Source organism: Monodelphis domestica, chromosome 1 (genome assembly GCF_027887165.1).
Source record: "Monodelphis domestica isolate mMonDom1 chromosome 1, mMonDom1.pri, whole genome shotgun sequence".
Classification (NCBI taxonomy): Eukaryota; Metazoa; Chordata; class Mammalia; order Didelphimorphia; family Didelphidae; genus Monodelphis; species Monodelphis domestica.
Window position 1 is genome coordinate 713,324,674 of NC_077227.1, and position 19,893 is coordinate 713,344,566.

General features: G+C 36.7%; 1 protein-coding gene across 4 annotated transcripts in view; it reads left to right on the forward strand.

Moving 5' to 3' along the window:
• Positions 1-19,893, forward strand: part of PHLPP2 (PH domain and leucine rich repeat protein phosphatase 2) — a 113,717-nt gene that overhangs the window by 40,997 nt on the left and 52,827 nt on the right. For all 4 annotated transcript variants that reach the window (XR_008917827.1, XM_056824361.1, XM_056824363.1 and 1 more), the window contains 3 exons: positions 14,647-14,837; positions 15,189-15,314; positions 17,014-17,168. Coding sequence is in view for 3 of the 4 variants with exons in the window: in XM_056824361.1 (XP_056680339.1) it covers positions 14,647-14,837; positions 15,189-15,314; positions 17,014-17,168 (472 nt within the window). In the remaining variant the exon portion in view is untranslated. The remainder of the gene's footprint in view (positions 1-14,646; positions 14,838-15,188; positions 15,315-17,013; positions 17,169-19,893) is intronic.

The window sequence follows — 19,893 nt, forward strand, 5'->3', positions numbered from 1 at the left end:
CCCTCCGTCCCTTCCCTCCCCCTTCTCTGAGTTGGTAAGCAATTTGATCTGGGTTATACAGGTGTTATCACCCAAAACATACTTCCATATTTATTGGTTATTGTTTTAAGAGAATACTCACATAAAACCAAAACCCCTAAACAAAAATGTAAATCGCCCAGTGTGAAAAATAGTATACTTTGTTTTACATATGACTCTTTTCTTTCTCTGGTGATGGATAGCATTCTTTGTCACAAGTCCTTCAGAATTGTCTGAGTTCATTGTATTGCTGGGAGTGACTAAGCCTTTCACAGTTGATCTTCTTACATTACTGTTTACAACACTTTCCTGGATCTGCTTATTTCACTCTGCATCAGTTCATGGAGGTCTTTCCATCTCTTTCTGAAATCATCCTGTTCATCATTCCTTATAGCATAATAGTATTCCATCACCATCATATACCACAGTTTATTCAGCCATTCTTCAATGATGGGGCATCCCTTCAATTTCTAATTCTTTGCTACAACAAAAAGAGCAGCTATAAATTTTTTGTGTAAGGACCACCCCCCCCCCCCCCGCCCCTTTGATGACTCAGTAGTGGTATTATGGGATCAAAGGGTATGCACAAATTTATAGCCCTTTGGGCATAGTTCCAAATTACCCTCCAGAATGGGTGGATCATTTCACAACTCCATCAATGGGTGGATCAATTCACAACTCCATCTATGGTGTTTTAGTGTCCCAATTTTACCACACCCCTCTCAACATTTATTGCCTTTTTTATTTTTTATTTTTACTGTCATGTTGAACAATATGGTAGATGTGAGGTGGTACCTGAGTTTTTTTGCATTTCTCTAATCAAGAGTGATTTAGAATATTTTTATATGATTATTGATAGCTTTGATTTCTTCATTTGAAAACTACTTGTTCATATCATTTGACCATTTGTAAGATGGGGGATGACTTATAAATTATAAATTCTTATAAATTTGACCCAGTTCTCTATAAATTTGAAAAATAAGACCTTTTTCAGAGAAATCTGCTGTAAAAATTTCCCCCAGTTTGTTGTTTCCCTTCTAATATTGGTTACATTTGTTTTATTTGTACAAAACCATGTTAATTTAATATAATAAAAATTATTCATTTTTACAACGCGTAATGCCATCTAATATCTGGTCATAAGTTTTTCCCTTTTCCATAGATGGGCCAAGTAAACTATTCTATGTCCCCCTGATTTACTTATGTATTATGTATCACCCTTTATGTATAAGTCACAGACCCATTTGACCGTATCTTGGTATAGGGCAGTGATGGCGAACCTTTTAGAGCCCGAGTATCTAAACTGCAACCCTCACGCTGGGTAAGAAGCCACCTTCTTACCCCAGATAGGGGAGGGAGGAAGCATCACCATTAGGCTGCTTGCTGGGCAGAGGGGCGGGTCATGTCAGCAATGTCATCAGGCACTTGTGGAGAGGGCGGGGAGCAGCCCCCTCTGGCATGAGTACCATAGGTTCAGAAACACATGATGGCAAACCTATGGCACATGTGCCAAAGATGACATACAGAGACCTCTCTGTGGGCACATGAGCCATTGCCTACTAGAGCTGCTCCATTCCCCATCTCCACTGTGCCTTCCTGCCCCTCCACCTGGCAGTCCAATGGAAACACTTACTCCGTCCCCAGAGCAGGGCGCTCAGGCTTCTTACTTCTCTTTCTCCCTCCCCTGTCTGGGAGAAGGTAGTGGGGTGGGGTGGGGCACCATATGCAGTTGGGGTGTGGGGGCGGGAGGGTGGAGCACAGCACACAGTGGGGGTGGGGCACGGCACAAAATGTCTAAAGGATTCTCCATCACTATTATAACATGTGAGATTTTGATATATACCTAGTTTCTGTCATATTGCTTTCCCAGCACTTTTTGTCAAATAGTGAATTCTTATCCCCAAAGCTAGGGTGTTTGGGTTTATCAAACACTATGTTGCTATAGTCATTTACCCCTGTATATTGTGTATCTAATCTACATCGATCCACCATTCTATTTCTTAGCCAGTACCAGATTGTTTTGATGATCACTGCTTACAGTTTAAGATCTGGTACTGCTAGGCCCCCATCCTTCACATTTTTTTCCATTAGCTCCCTTTATATTCTTGATCTTTTGCTCTTCCAGATGAACTTTGTTATAATTTTTTATAATTCTATAAAAATTTTTTTTGGTAGTTTGATGGGTATGGCACTAAGTAAATTATTTTAGGTAGCATTGTTATTTTTATTTTAACTGCTCCTACCCATGAGCAATTAATGTTTTTCCAATTCTTTAGATCTAGTTTTATTTGTGTGAAAAGTGTTTTGTAGTTGTGTTCATACAGTTACTGAATTTGTCTTGGCAAATAGATTCCCAAATATTTTATATTGTTTATAGTGATTTTAAATGGTTTCTCTTTTTAACTCTTGCTGCTTAGTTTTGTTGGAAATATACTGATGACTTTTGTGGGTTTATTTTGTACTCCACAACTTTGCTAGTTATTATTTCTACTAGCTTTTTAGTTAATTTTCTCAGATTCTCTAAGTATGCCATCATATCATTTGAAAAGAGTGATAGTTTAGTTTGCTAATTGCCTATTTTGATCCCTTCAATTTCTTTTTCTTTCCTAATTGCTACTGCTAGCATTTTTAGTACAATACTAAATAGTAGTAGTGATAATGGGCATCCTTGCTTCACTCCTGATCTTATTGGGAAGGTTTCTTAATTGTCCCCATTCCAGATGATGCCTGTTGATTGTTTTAAATAAATTCTGCTTATTATTTTTAGGAAAGGCTCTTTTATTCCGATACTTTCTGATGTTTTCAATAGGAATGGGTGTTATAGTCTGTCAAAGACTTTTTCTGCATCTATTGAGATAATCATGTGATTTCTATTAGTTTGGTTGTTGATATGGTCAATTATGTGGATGATTTTCATAATATTGAACTAGCCTTGCATTCCCAAATGGTCATAGTGAATAATCCTTGTGATAATTTGCTGTAATCTTTTTGCTAGCATTTTATTTAAGATTTTTGCATCTATTTTCATTAAGGAGATTGGTCTATGGTTTTTTTCTCTATTTTTTGGTCTTCCTGACCTGGGAATCAGTACCATGTTTGTGTCATAAAAACAATTTAGTTAAGACTCCTTTGCTTATTTTGTCAAATAGTTTGTAAGAGTATTGAGATTAATTGTTCTTTATATGTTTGATAGAATTCACTTCTGAATCCATCTGGCCCTAGGGTTTTTTTCTTAAGGAGTTCCTTGATGGCTTGTTCAATTTCTTTTTCTGATATGGGATTATTTAAGTATTCTATTTCATCTTTGGTTAATCTAGGCAATTTATGTTTTTGTAAACATCCATCTATTTCACCTAGATTGTTATATTTATTGTCATAAAACTGGCAAAATAGCTCTTAATAATTGCCTTAATTTCCTTTTCATTAGAGATAAAATCACCCTTTTCATTCATGATTATTAATTTGATTCCCTTCTTTCTTTTTTAAATTAGGTTAACCAATACTTTATCGATTTTATTTGTTTTTTCAAAATGCCAGCTCCTAGTCTAATTTGTTTGTTCAATAATTCTTCTGCTTTCAATTTTATTAATTTATCCTTTTATTTTTAGTTGCATGCCCAATTCATTGATCTCCTCTTTCTCTCTCTCTCTCTCTCTCTCTCTCTCTTTTTGGGGGGGTTGATATAGGCACCTAGGGATATAAATTTTCCCAAGTGCTGTTTTGGCTGAATCCCATAGGCTTTGATATGTTGTCTCTTCATTGTCATTCTTTTCATTGAAATCAATAATTGTTTCTTTGATTCTTCCTTTAACCCACCAGTTTTGAAGAATTAGAATATTTAATTTCCAATTGATTTTAAATGTGCCATTCTGTGAGCCCTTATTAATTATGATTTTTAGCACATTATAATCTGAGAAAGTTGTATTCATTATTTCCACTTTTCAGCATTTGTTTGTCTTTATGCCCTAGTACATGGTGAATCATTGTATATGTACCATGTGCTGCAGAAAAGAAGGTATTTTTGTCCCTATTGAATTATCTCCAGACATCTATTAGCTCTATTTTTTCTAACATTTTCTAACATTTCATTCACTTCCCCTACTTCTTTATTTTTTTGGTTCAATTTGTCTAGTTCTGATAGGGGAAGGTTGAGATTCCCCACTAGTATGGTTTTACTATCTATTTCCTCCTTAAGCTCCTTTAATTTCTCCTTTAAAAATCTGGAAGTTGTATTAGTAGGTGCATATATATTGAGTAGATCTCTCTTCATCATTTATATTACCTTTTATCAAGTTGTTGTTTCCTTCATTTTCTCTTTTAATCAAATCTATTTTTACTTTAGCTTTGTCAGATCATGATTGTGACTCCTGACTTCTTTATCTTAGTTGCGGCCTAATATATTCCGCTCTAGCCTCTTACCTTTATACCCTGTGTGTGTCTATTTGTGCCTTATGTGTGTTTTCTGTCAACAACATATGCTAGGATTCTGGTGTTTAATCCAGTTATCTGCTTGTGTTTTATGGGTGAGTTCATCCCATTTACATTCACAATTATGATTATCATCTGTGTATTCCCCGCATTTTGATTTCCTTCTTTAGTCCTGACCTTACTCCTATTTTTTTCCCTTCCCTCCAGTGTTTGACTTTTAGTCAGTTTCCCTCCTTTCCCCTTCCTTATATTACTCCCTTTAACCAGCCCCTTCTTATTTTCCTCTTATAGAACCTCTTGGTCTCCACCTCCCCCCTGCCCCAAGCCTCTCTCTTCTTTGTATTATTCCCTTCCTCACCACCCCTATTCATATTCCCCTTCAACTTTTCTATAGGGTAAGTTACAATTCTATACTCCAGTGAGTCTGGCTGTTCTCCTTTCTCTGAGTCAATTCCCATGAGAATATGGTTTAAGTATTACCTGTCATCACTGTCTTCCTCCTTTCCATCATATTGGTCTCTCCCCCATCCCCACCACTTCTTTATGTGATATAATTTGCTCCATTTTAACTACTATGATAATGGTAACAATTTTTATGAGTTACAGGTATCTTTCCATATAGGAGTATAAGTCATTTGACCTTATTGAAACCCTTAAATTTTTCCTCTTTCTTATTTACTTTTTCATGCTGGTCTTGGATTTTGTATTTGGTCCTCAAATCTGGTATTTCCTTCAGGAATGCTCCCCTGAAAGACCATAGTCATTTTTTCTGAGTAGTTAATTCTTGGTTGTAAACCCAGTTTCCTTGCCTTCCAGAATATCATCATATTCCTATCTTTCTGGTCTTTCAATGTGGAGATTGCCATGTTTTGTATAATCCTGCCTGGGCCTCCATAATATCTGAACTGTTTCTTTCTAGCTGCTTATAGTATTTTCTCCTTGGTCTGGGAGCTCTTGAACTTGGCTATAATGTTCCTGGCAGTTGTCATTTGGGGATTTAATGCAGGAGGTGATCTGTGGGTTCTTTTAATCTTAATTTTTACTCTCTTGTTCAAGGATATCAGGGCAGTTTTCTTGGATAATTTCCTGTAGTATGATGTCTAATGTTAAATTCATTTGTGGTTGGACTTGAGTGTATTAATTTGGTTGGTTTAAATTGGTAGTCACCAGGGATTTAATTTCTAAATCCCAAAATAAATTACTAAAGTAAAATGGAATTTATGGTAGTTTTTTTTTTACAATAGAGGGAAGATATTAAGGAATGAGAGAGAGAAAACTCCAGCTTTCTCTGAGCCAGGTAGAAATTCTAAGGTCCTAATCAGGGAAAAAGAATCTTAAGACGATGGGCCTTTTTCGGAGGTTCACACCTCCAGAAAGGTAAGGAAACTAAGTCATCCTTTACACTCACCACAGTGACCATCTAAAAGGAAAGCAGTCTGAGATCTCCTGCATGAGCTCCTCCTGGGGTTCAGTTCCTCAGCCAAGTGTCTTCACTCCAAGTCTGAGTGTCTGTCTTCTAGTCTCTCCTCACTCCCAACTCTAAGTGACTGATCTTCGCTCCAAGCCCAAGTGACTGATCTATCCAGTCCAATTCCAAGTGACTGAATGACTCTTGATCCATTTCTGTGTGCCTCTGTTTCTTCTATTTAAAGACCTTTTTCTCTTGTGTCACCTCCCCTAAATTTTTAGGTCTACTAATCACAGCAGATGCTCCTCTCCTGGACTACCCACTTAATGTATGAAATGGGTGTTCACACTTTTTGTAGTTAGTTAACACCTTTTTGTAGTTAAAATGTGTATATCTACTTTAAATACTGAGTTAACACTTTGGGGATTAAAATCTAACAATAGGGGATTACAATTCAATCTTCCTAATAAAGGAAGAATTAAGTACCTTCATTGTTACAATCAGGAGATAGCCAAATCCAATCTTCACACCAAGCTTTTTTTTTTTTTTTGGTCATGGCCTTTTGGTAGCTCAATAATTCTTAAATTGTCTCTCCCTATCTATTTTCCAGGTGATTTGGTTTTTTTCGATAAGGTGTTCCAGATTTTCTTCTATTTTTTCATTCTTTTGATTTTGTTTTATAGATTCTTGATGCCCCATTAGCTTCTAATTGTTCACTTCTAATTTTTAAAGACTGAATTTCATCCATGACTTTTTAATCTTCCTTTTTCTTTTGATCTATTTTTCTTTGTAAGTCATTCTTTTCATCTTTTATTTTTTTGCCTCATTTTTAAGCTGGTCAATTCTGGCTTTTAGGGAACTATTTTCTTTTAGTTCATGTGCATGTTTCCAGATGACCTATTTTGCTTTTCAAGTTCTTTTCCCCAGTTTTCTTGAAACCTGTCTTACTGGTATTTTAAAAAATTATTTTTTTAATCTCTTCCAAAGTCTGGGTCCAATTTGCTGAAGTTTTTAGGTTTTGCTTCGTGTTCTTTGGTCTTCTTCTGTTCCATCTGTTCTTTATTCAAATATAAGCTTTCAGTTGTAATTTCTTTTTTTTCTTCTATTGTTTACTCATATTTTTCCTTTTATCCCCTCCTTTTGGGCTGTACATTTGCTCCTCTGGTTGTTTGTTGGCTCTATGAGTTGGAGCTTTTCTGCCCTTAAGGGGCTGCTGCTTTGCTCTGCTACTGGATTAAATCGTTTAAGGTGACCTGCTTTAGCTAATCTGCCCTGATGCCAAATCTTCTCCATCTGCTGTCAGAGGCTAAAGGTGAAGGTGTGGAGGCTGAAGGTAAGTAATCAACTGGCTCTCCCCTCTATTCCTCTCTGCCAGCTATGATTTAGATCCCTGATCTTCATGTGGTGGAACCAGGGCCTCCAGTGTGGTTATAGCCTTCATGCAGTAGGTGGGAGAAGGGTGTTGGGGCCTTCTTTCTTTCCCTTCTACCCAAGAATTCAGCTTTCTCTGTGTACCTTTCAAGTTGAATTGAAAAAGAGAGTGATTCCATCTCATTGTTGGGTTTGGATTTCTGTCTTTTTTGAAGGGCCTTGTTTTGATTAAGGTAGGAGGATAGTTACAGAGGATTTGGCTTCTGTTGTTTATAAGCAGCCATCTTGACTCTGCCCCCATTGTTTTTGATACCTCTGGGAGACACAACTTTTTTGTCTATTCCTTAACTAGTGGACTTCTATTTTGTTTCTAGTTTATTCCTACTCCAGAAGGTGATACTGTTTTCTAATGCACTGTTGATGGAACTTTGAAATGTTTACCCATTCTGAAAGCAATTTGGATCCATATCCTCAAAGTCACTAAATTGGGAATATTTATAGCAAAGTATTGGAAACAAAGTGGAACATTTGGGAATTTGCTAAGCAAATTTTAGCTTTATCAATATAATGGAAATTTTATGCTGTAGGAAGTGATAACTTTGGAGACTTGTGTGAACTGATGTAAAGTGAACAGATACAAGAAAGAGATTATAGAAAGACTGTGACATCATAAAGGATGCCAGCTTTGAAAGCCTTAATTGTGTTCACTGAGGTGACTTGGTGATTGATGATGGAGATTACTACTCTGTGTCTTTGTGGAGAAGTGATGAATTGTAGGGGCAAAATGAAACATGTATTTCCAGGCAGATCCATTGAAGCCCAGATTTGTTTTATTGAATTAATACTTTTGTTTGGGGGGAAAAGATAGAATCGTAGTGATGAGAGAAAAGGGAAAAGTGCAAAAATATTTTTAAAATACACAGCAGACCAGAGAGGAGGAGATTTCCACCATGTTATATTTAATGTATTTTTTAAAAGAACAAGTTGTCTACAGTCATTTCATAGTTTTTTGTACCATACTCCTGTCCTCATCTTTGTATATGGGAATGGACATGTTTGATTTTCTAGTTTGTAATTTTTTAAAGTGGTCCTATAGTTATTTTGGTGTAATATAGGGTCATTGTCCTTTACAGAACTAGAACAGGTAGAGACTAAAAGAGTCCATCTGTGCAACCCTATGTAAATCTTGAAATCTCTCAGACTTGTGAATGTTAAAAATTTTCCCATCGGGGAATTCTTGAACAAATTCCCTACTGAGAAACATTCCCCATTTTGATGTGAGAACTCGCAAGGATCAGAAATGGGAGGACCTCTATTCCACCCGTACTTAAGACTGCTTTAGGGCAGGAAACTCCTTGCTAAACAAAGAAAGTACTTGGATCCATGCTTATGGTGGGGCAAGGAGTTCTTTGAGCCAGGCCTGTTTTTAGAATTGATACAATGAGATGCTAGGTACCTAAAAGGGTCGGGCAAGTTTTGTCTTAATGAGATTAGTTGACTCAGCTATGTTTTCACAGGTTCAGACTTACTGAGGAGATTTGTCGACTTAGCAGGAATTCAGATGGGCAGTCCTTTGGAAAGTGTCTACAGTGATTGGTAGATGTAGGGACTTAGGGGAGGTGACATGGGAGAAAAACCCCTATATAAGAAAAAGCAGAATCTCTTGGATATCCTTTTGGAGAAATCCTTTTGGAGGATCTCTGATGAGGATCGCTTGGGAAGAATCTCTTGAGAGAGGCTCTGGAGAAGGGAAGCTCTTGGAGGACAATCTCTAAGGAGGTCTCCCTGGAGCTCCTCTAAGGGGACTCTGTCCCTCTGGAGGCTCTGGAGAGAGGCCCTTTGGAACAGTCTCTGGCTGGAAGGCTCTCTGGTGAAGTCAGCTGAGATGGAGCTGGCCTGGTGTTACTAGAATCCTTGTTTAGTCAGACCTTGTGGTGAGTGTTAAAAGACTAACTGACTGATTCTTTCTCTTAAGACTCAGGTCTAGGCCATATTGGCTTGAGGCCCTTCATAATTATTCCTTTCCTACTCTTTCTCTCTTTCTCTAATTCCTCATTATATTATTAATTAAAAATCTCTATAAAACCCAGTTGACTTGGGTATTTGAATAATTGGGAATATTTCCCTGGCGACCACCTTATATTTGATTTAAAAACCAAGACACTGTAGTGAAACATATTTTCTGCGGTCAAATTTACTCACCCTCTCTTATATCTATCACAATTTATATCTTCCACTATTTTAATCACTACAGTTTAAGACCTCAACCATTTTAAATCTCACACCTATGAGGTCCAGAGAGGTTAAATGACTTGTTCAGGGTAATTCACATGGTAAGCATTAGAGGCAGGAATCTGAACCCTAGTCTTCTGATTCCAGGGTCCCATTTAACTTCCTTTGTGTTGTATACCTAGCTCTGGAATCTCTTTAAGTCAGAGTATGAATATTTTTATAGGAACATTGTGGATGGTTCTAGTCATTGTAGCCTGAAGACTAAGCCCTAAACTCCAATGACTGCTGTTTGTATTCCTTCCTTTTCCTTCATACTCTATTTTGGAGATATTTGCTCTTTACCTTTCTGCTGGAGGCAGTTAATTCTTCACTTGTTGCCCCTCTCTTCTCCCAACTTTTGATGTTTCTGCTTAGGCCTGTAAATATGACAGGTGAAAGTCTCTTGTTTTTCATTGCTGGACAGTGTGAATTTTAAAAGTCTCCATCTTGGTCTAGCACCCAAAAAATTGTGCACACCCACACTACACGGGCATGTGCTAGTCAATGACAAATCAGAAATAATTTTAACCATTACAGTGCTCATAACCTCTCCCAGAAGCCTAAAATTTCAACCATTACAACAGTTGACTACATCTGTCATAACCTTTTCAAAACCAAGGGTCATTGCTGTGTTGTTAAACAACTTAATTGCTTCAGCATCTTCATTGAAAACCCGTTTCCTCTAGATTAAATACAAATTCCTCACCTTGGCATCTAAAACTCTCTACAGTATAGTTTCTGCCCATTTCTCTAGATTTATATCACATTGTTCCCCTTTATGTACTCATTCCAATGAAACTAGGCTATTTGCTCTTCCCTTGAACTTACTATCTCCTCTTCTGCTTCCCATCCCTTCTTACAATGTGTTATTTCCTTGTCTTCACCCAGAATGCCCTTCTTCCTCATTCCTGCTTTTTATATTTTTAGTTTCTTTCAAGGCTTATTTCCTGCTTTGAAGCCTCTTCTGATTTTTCCTAGTTGTTAGTGCAGTTTCTTCCCTTAAAGATCTTATATTTACTTATCAGACTTATCAAATAATCAATAAACATTCAGTGCTTGCTATGTACTAGGCACTGTGCTAAATGCTAGGGGTGCAAATAGAGGCAAAAGACAGTCCTATGCTTATGGAGCTCATGATCCAACAGGAAGATAATACTTAACTGTTTATAAGCTTTTTAAGGAAAGGCATTGCTTTTATTTTCTTGTATATTGCTAGCAAGATGCCTTCTTGCATGAATAGTACTTAATAGATTCTGGCTACGTTGAATTAAATAGACCTTTTCTTTTTTTCCTTTTTCCTTGTCCTGAAAACAATCACTGTGCATATGATGGCTTCTCCTTTCTCTTAGTACTTTGTTGGACCAGAAATGAACATAGAGTTCCACCCAAGTGGTTTATCTTTAGGAACAGTCATTTGCGGACCATGAGTAAAACTGATTAGTTTTTTATGCTTTTGTTTTTGGAAAAATGAAGTAGTTCAACTACCAGATACTCTTAGGAAGCACACAGAGCACCCACATCAGTACAAGACTTTCTATAATTTAGAGTCTTGTATTATCTCAAATGAGACAGGAAGAGAAGTGTTAATAGTTTGTATGGCGGGATACCTTCATATGGTGCTTCTCTCCTGGCCTATATCTGTTGTGTACTGGGCTAAATGACTAGAGCAGGTGGGTCAAATTCAAATAGAAACCCATCCCATATGGCCATATAAGGACTTTAAAACCACCATTTAGCATTCTTTCTATTGTATTTTTTTTTAACATTTGGCAATTGCATTTTACTCTGGTTTGGCCCAGATCCTTCTAATCTACATAAATTATAGACACCTTTTTCCTTTTTCTTCATACATTAGCCAGTTCTTACTCCCTCATGTTACTCATTGTGGGTAAAATGAGACTTCAAGATTGTTGGAACAGATAACCAACTTAAAGGAAAGCTTGTGGGAAAAGGGAGAAGGAATACACTTTGAGAGCTAATCAGTGGAGTCCGAAGAAAGGACATCTTTGTTCTCTGCCTTGTATTCATGAATGGTTATACGAAAATTATTGTTAAATTTTTCACAAAATGTGAATAATACTCTTTCTTGGGATGGCTTTTTAATAGTGAATATGACATTATCTATGAGGTCATCAGAAAAACAGAAAGAAGAATAAATTTTAAAAGGTTCTCTGATTATTCTCCCCCACCCCTAAAGTACTTTCATTATATAAACTTTTAATAAACAAACCCTCAGGGAATAAAGTGGTAGGATGAATGTGAATTTTGAGTTAACTAGAAAGTCTATTTTGCTTCATCAGTTGTGAAGAATTTTTTTTAGCCTCAGTAAATAGAATATTTTGAACATGGTACAACCTGTTAGGGTTGTTTGTATTGCCTTTGTTTTCAGTCTGAGCATCTATTTTTTTTTCAGACCTGTCTACATTTAGAAAATGTAGGGGATTGGACTGAACATGGTGTTGATCTCCACAGGTGTAAATGATGAAAACTTCTTTATTAATAAAACCTCTTGCTGTGATCTGGGCATTGATAGTAATTGTCTCCAAAATCTTAGTGGAGGTTTAATCTTTAATAACTTACAACTATCAAATAGCACTAAGACTTTTGGGACACCATGTATTATGATGGTCCCTTTAAATTTGTGCAGTAATTACATTTGAAAAAGCCAAAACAACTTCTTGCCTTCTCCAAATGTACAAATTGTTCTAATTAAGATCATTGTACTTCTGAAATGGAGGTCTGAGTTATCTAGTTCTAAATTTTATCACAATCTACTAAACTTTTTTAACATAAAGACTTCAGACATTCTTTGCTTTTGGGCAGTCCTGCAAAACTACCACCAAAACAGCATGTGAAGTAAGAAAGAAATGTCATCCAAAACAAAATTGACTATGCCCTTCTGAGAGATGGCAGATTTAGAAGTTTCCTCTGAAATAAAATGTGGAGCAGAACAAAGATTTAAGCAAAGAAATCCAAGGATTTATATACTGATTACCATACCTTCATAATAGATGATCAGACAAATTTAAAGTGTTAAATTATATTCAGAAACAAAGAATATAACTATGGTAAAATAGTGGTTTTGCATATTTCTATTTTAAAAATAAAGATTATAATAATTTTTTGCTGAGTTGTGGAGTATCTTATTTAACAAAGGAAAGACCTTGTGTATTTTATTTTGTTCTCAAATAGAATGTTAAATTATTTTAAAAATTATAAACTTAGGAAGGAGAAGAGAGGCAGGCAGCAGTTAGGTGGCTCAGTGGATTGAGAGCCAGTCCTAAAGGCTGGAGGTCATGGGTTCAAATCTGGATGCAGATACTTCTTAGCTGGATGACCCTGGACAAGTCACTTAATCCCTATTCTTCTACCTTGGAACCAATACATAATATTGATTCTACAATGGAAAGGTTTTGAAAGGGGGAGGTTAGATGACAGGTTGGTGATAATATTGATGGTGGGACTTCTTAGTATCTCAAAACTACTTAGGATTTCCTTTTTACCTAACATTCAAAAAAGATTCCTTTGCTTTTTCAGAGAGCTCTATAACTAGGAGGTAGCAATGTCATGGTAACTCTAGAGAGGAGTAAATATCTAGGAGATGGTCATTATTCTTAAATGCTACAGAGAGGGCAAGAAGGATGAGAATTGAGAAAAGGACACTGATATCCAAAGGAGACTTTCATTTGTCAGTGTCTAAGATAGCTCATTATCTTTCCCCCTTATTATCCTTTCTCTCTAACTTCCCTGTTACTGTTTAGGATTACCCCCATCCTCTCACCCATATTCTTCCATATTTCCAACCTACTAATGTCATCTCTGTTCCTCACTCTATTCCTCATTCTTATTCTTCCAGATCTACTCAGTTGTCCGTGTCCTGTCTTTTTACTTAATGCTTGAACTTGGAAGTAAGCTGCTGCTTGGTATCTTTGCTTCAAGTCTCTCTGCCCTCTAATCCATGCTCCACTCAACTATCAAATGTTCTTAAAACACAATTTGATCATATCCTTTTCCCTTCTCCCCAACTCCCTTAGCTCCTATTCCTACTCTGTGGTTCAGGGACACCGATCTCCTTGCTATTCCTCCTATAAAGTTATTCATCACCTAACTTTGAGCATTTTTACTGGCTCACCTTCATGACTGTGTTTTCCCTCCTCCTAATCTCTGCCCCTTGACTTCCTTCAATTCTCATCAAAATCCTATCTTCTGAAGCCTTTCCTTGACTTCTTGATCTTGGTGACTTCCTTCTGAGACTACTCCCCATCTAGCTTGTCTAGACCTTATTTGTATGTGGTCATTTGTATGTTGTTTATTCATTAGACTGTGAGTTATTTGAGGGCACAGAATTTTTTTTTGCCTTTCTTCATAACTCTAGCACTTAGCATAGAGCCTGGCACAGAATAGATGCTGAATATGTGAGAGATGATTAATGGGTGTTGTAAAGATTAAAATTTAGGGGAGACGGGGAGACTGAGACAGGTGAGGCAGGTAGAAATTAGTTTCTCTCTGCAAGAAGTATTATATTTTTTAGAGGTTTATTAAAGGTTAAAGATTAAAGAATATACAAGTAAGAAATATGTGCCTAGGCCAGAGGCCTAGACAAAATAACCTCACATCACGCAAGAGATGCGCCTGCTCCAAAATGGAAGTCCAAAAAGAACCAAGAGAGAAAGAGTGGCCCTCAAAAGCCTTTGAATCAGCTTAAATACCTTCTCGATCTCAGCCCAGTTGAGGTTACAAGGCATTCTGGGGAAGTGGAGCAAAGGCTCATGGGGATTGTAGTCCTGTATTCGAGTCTATTTTTTACAGTGTAGGTAGGACAGAAAATCTTAAGTCCTTATAAGACAATGACTTTTTTCTTCATCTCAGCACTCTTCATTTACCCTTAACCCCCTTTCAGCTTTCTTCTATAGGGTTATCTTTCCCCATTAGAATCTAAGCTCCTTGAGGGCAGGTTCTGGCTTTCTTTTTTCTTATATCTACATTCCCAACATTTAGCACAGTGCCTGACACATGTAGTGAATGCTCATTGATTTGATTTGTTGACATACAAAGATTGATAAAATGAATGAATATTGATCTTTGTTAGTTTCTCCCCTTAGAACAAGACTGACATTATTTTATAAACAGTGTTGTACTCTTTATTTCAGAAAAACCATGCCATATGGATCATCTAGACCGAATCCTGCTGTCTGGCATCTATAATGTCCGCAAGGGAAAGACCCAGCTTCATAAGTGGGCTGAGCGCTTAGTTGTTCTCTGTGGGACTTGCCTTATTGTGTCTTCAGTGAAAGACTGCCAGACTGGAAAGATGCACATTTTGCCCCTCGTTGGGGGAAAGGTGAGAATGACAAATGGGAATTAGTCCTCATTCTTTTAGGTTATTTTAGGTAAGGAAAAGACTGATCCATACTACCTTGTATTTTATGTTTTGGAAATGTTTTCAATATAGCAATATAATTTTTTTTTGTACATATTTTTACAGTGAAATTATTTGCCATTTCCAAAAAGTGATCGCATTTTGGGTTTGCATTACAACTGAATAATATGAAATCATTATTACCTGTTATTTCAAGGAAATTATTTAACATTTTGACTATATGGAATGTTTCGTGTTTCCTCTAGTTGGTGCCTAACTTTGGTCATCCCAGGGCCTGACTCTCCTGATGATTCCTTTGTTATCTTGTTTCAGGTAGAAGAACTGAAACGACGGCAACACAGTCTTGCCTTTAGCTCTGCAGGAGCCCAAGCTCCAACTTACCACGTCAGCTTCGAGTCATTGGCAGAGTGCCAGAGGTGGCACCGCCAGGCCTCCAAGGTACAGGGCAGGGCTGAGATTCCCTGCCTAGTATGGGGGCTGCATTTATTCCCCAAAGAGTGTATTCTAGCTCTCAACCATCCTTCTTAGGCTGTCTACATAAATTATAAATAATGAGTGATAAAGGATTTCTAGGGAGAATCTGCCCTCAAATACATTGCTAGAAAGAATATTCTATGATCTGTAAATATAATTTCAACATATGTACATACACTGATTTCTATAAGTTGAGCATAAAAGTATATAGCTATATTTTAAAAAATATTTTCATGAACTTAACTATTTTCATCTTCATACCATCCCTTTGAGGGTAGGTGGAGCAGTAACTATTGTCTTATTTTGACAGATGAGGAAATGAAGATAAGATTACTAGCCTGGGAATATATAGCTTAATCACTGCTAGAGCTGAGGCAAGGATCCAGTTTCCCTCTGTCTTAGGTCTCTTTGGTCTGTACCTTTTATGACCATGTCCAACTCTGAGCTTATCCTAACCTGTAATATTGCTATTCTAGATAGTTATTTAGTTGTGAAGACCAATTTTTATTTTAGGGGAGTGGGGTAGCTTGCTATGAGCACCTGCCAGATCTCTTACTATGTTTCCTGTTTTAAACCTATAAAGGCCAACAACTGTAAAAGTTTATCTAGATTCCCTTGTTAGCTCTGCATACAACTTGTTTTAAAAATTAGAGCAGTTAACCTTCATCTATGTACTACAAAAGCAATGAAACGTGTAATTATTCAATGCAGAGATATTTAATCAAAGCATAAATGACTTCTTCATGGTATTTTCTCTATTTTTCATAAGTTGTTTCTTTAATCCAGATTACATTTTTGATTTAAACTTTAATCTTTGAATTACTAAAGTTTAAGCATCATCCCTCTGAGGCTAGTTTCTTTCTTTTTTTAATATTTATTTTTTAAACCCTGACCTTCTGTCTTGGAATCATTACTGTGTATTGGTTCCAAGGCAGAAGAGTGGTAAGGGCTAGGCAATGGGGGTCAAGTGACTTGCCCAGGTTCGAAGTGTCTAAGGTCAGATTTGAACCCAGGACCTCCCATCTCTAGGTCTGGCTTTCAATCCACTGAACCATGCAGCTGCCGCCCCACCCCCACCCCTGTAGTTTCTGATGTGAGTAGCTATCCTGTGTTTTAGTGGATTGAAAGGAGCCTCTGTATTCCTACAAACTAAATAATTTTACATTTACCTTGTGACTTTAAATAATAGCTTTCACTTTTGATAATTAAAAATTTTTTTCTTACAGCCCTTATCTTCCATCTGAGGGTCAATATGGTATATTGGCACCAAGGCAGAAGAACAGTAAGGGCTAAGCAATGGGGAGTTAAGTGACTTGCCCAAGGTCACACGGCTAGAAAGTATCTGAGGTCCTATTTGAGCCCAGGATCTCCTGTCTCTGGGCCTGGCTCTCCATGCTTGAAGCCACCTTGCTGCCCCTAGTAATTTAATTTATAACCACTCATTTGAAGATGTAGTTCTTCATTTCCTTGGATTAATTAAACTTCTTTTTCCCCAACATTTAACTTGATTGGTGGGGAGGGAGATGGGGAAGAAACAAGAATGAGCTATTATTGCTGCTAGTGACTTCTCGTCTTTGCACATCTTTGTAATCAGTGCTGCTCTTTTTGTGTACTCTGTCCTCAGCCGTTGTGTAAACCTTTCTTTCTTTGGCTTATTTTTCAGGTGGTGTCACAGCGGATAAGTACAGTTGATCTCTCGTGTTATAGCCTTGAGGAGGTTCCTGAGCATCTCTTCTATAGTCAAGATATCACCTACCTCAACTTGCGGCATAACTTTATGCAATTAGAAAGACCAGGAGGCCTTGATTGTCTCTATAGGTGTGTGGAGATCTGTCTTTCTTTACGTAGTAGAGTCTTAGGATTAAAATTGAAAAGGAATTTATATCCAAATGGTCTATGCCTGAAAGTGGATATGCCACATACCCTATTTACTCATATAATTTATCTACATTTTACATTTTTTACACTGCATAAAATGCCCTTTTTATTTCCTCAATGCTAACCTCAAGGCAAATAGGATTTCCAGAAATATAGTTGCCACTTTCAGTTCAATTTAAAAAACATTTATAAACTGCCTACTATGTATAAGACACAGTATTCTTTTTGGCAGGGAGTGGGGAGGGAAGTATATTAAATTTTATATTATTTTTTCCCCAATTACATGTAAAAACAATTTCCAACATTTTTTAAAGAATTCTGAGTCTAAAATTCTCTCCTCTCCCAACTTCCCACCCCTATTGCGATAAACAATCTCATATAGATTTTACATGTATAGTCATATAAAATATTCCTCCATATTAATCCTTTTGTGGAAGGAAACTCAAATAGAAAAAAAATGAAAAATGAAAAAAGTTTGCTTTGATCTAGATTCAGACTCAGTTCTTTTTCTTTGGAAGTAGATGACTTTTTTTTAAACCCTTATCTTCCATCTTAGACTCAATACTATGCATTTGTTCTAAGGCAGAAGAGTGGTAAAGGCTAGGCAATGGGGGTTAAGTGACTTGCCCAGCGTCACACAGCTGGGAAGTGCCTGAGGTCAGATTTGAACCCAGCACCTCCTGTCTCTGGGCCTGGCTCTCCATCTACTGAGCCACCCAGCTGCCTCCTAGATGGCATTTTTTTATTGTGAATCCTTTAGGATAGATAGTTTTGGATCATTGTATTGCTGAGAATAGCTGTTATTCACAGATGTTCATTGTAAAGTATTCCTGTTTCTGTGTACAATGTTTTTCTAATTCTGTTTATTTTACCTTTTCAGTTTATATAAGCCTTTCCAGGTTTTTTCGAACTCCTTGTGCTTATCATTTCTTACAGCACAATAGTATTCCGTTACAATCATATACTATATAATTTACTCAGCCATTTCCCACTTGATAGGTATCCTCTTTCCAAGTCTTTGCGTCCCCTAAAAAAGAGTGTCTTAAATATTTTTTTGTATGTGTGGGTTCTTCCCCCATCTTTCTTCTTTGTTTTTAATCTCTTTGGCATACAAACCTAGTAATGAAGGTACAATGTTTTTAAGAGAAAGTTTGTTGCTCTCCTTGACTATCTGTTAGGTGAGATCTTGTCATTAATGATGGGCAAGATGGATTTCTAGTTCTGTGGAAGTGTACATTTCTAAGATAACCCATTCCCATTGTTTTTTTCTGGAATGAATTGCTTTTGGCATCTGCTTTTTAGATTCCATGGTTACTGTTTCACTTCTTATACTCTTTTCTTCTTTCCCCTGCAGCTAATTTTCTCCCCCTTTAAATAAACTTCCTAATTTTCTACCAGTAACCAGCTTCTTCCTCTCCTAATTTCAGGTTCTGAAAACATTTATTCAAAAATTATAAAGAAATCTATTTTGAAATGGTTATTCATTTGTCATGGTTCACATATTGATCCTGTCTTTCAAAACAGGCAGATAGAAAAATTACCCTTACTAGAGGAAATTTAGCATTATAAGAAATCAAATTTTTTTCAAAAAGCTTTAATAATGTTTTCATGCTAAAAAGTCTCCTCCTACCCCCTTTTATTTTTTATCTTTTCGGGATATAGATCTAGTAGTGGTGTTGCTAGATCCTTTGGGCATAGTTCCATATTGCTCTCCACAATTGGTTGGAGCGCACTACAATTCCCCCACAGTTCATTAGTGTCTCAATTTTCCCACATTGCCTACAACCTTTACCATATTTCTTTTCTGCCATATTGGCTGATCTGATAGATGTAAGGTGGTACATCAGAGTCTGAAAATTCAGATTTTTATTTTTTTATTTTTTTAAATTTATTTATGTAGTCAATTTAGAACATTATTCCTTGGTTACAAGAATCACCTTCTTTCCCTCCCTTCCCTCCCCTCACCCTTTCCGTAGCTGATGCACAATTCCACTGGGTATTACATGAAAATTCAGATTTTTAAAGCAATGTATTTAACCCCAAATCAGACTTTTCCAAAACAACAAAAGAAAACTGAAGATTCAATTTATACAAAAATCTTAAGAAATTAAGATAGGGCCTCCAAATGACATGTTGTCCTACCAATAAAATCATATTGCTTCAAAGAGAAGAAACTTGCTTCAAAGACAAAACAAAAACTGGTAGAATTTATCAGTAAAAATCTATAGGGTCAGCTAGTTGGCTCAGTGGATAGAGAGCTAGACCAAGAGATAGGAAGCTCTGAGTTCAAATCTGGATTCAGACACTTCCTAATGAATTTGGGCAGGTTACTTAACCTGAGTTTCCTAGACCTTTTTGCAGTTCTGCCTGGAACCAGTGCTTTAGTTTTGCTTCTGAAATACAAGGTAAGGGTTTAAAAAAATAAAACTACAACTAATGAATAATAATAAGTGATGGGAGAAAAAATTCAAATTGACCAATGAATGACCAATAGAAATAATACATTTTAATGTTGTTATATTTAGTTAAGATTTAATTAGAGACATGATATTTTGGATAAAAAGCTGGTCACAAAGGCAGATTGAGGCTTTGAGGAAACTGACATTCTGGTCCATGTCCTACTTTTTGGCAGTGTGTGTGGCACTCAGGGCAAGTCACTTAATCT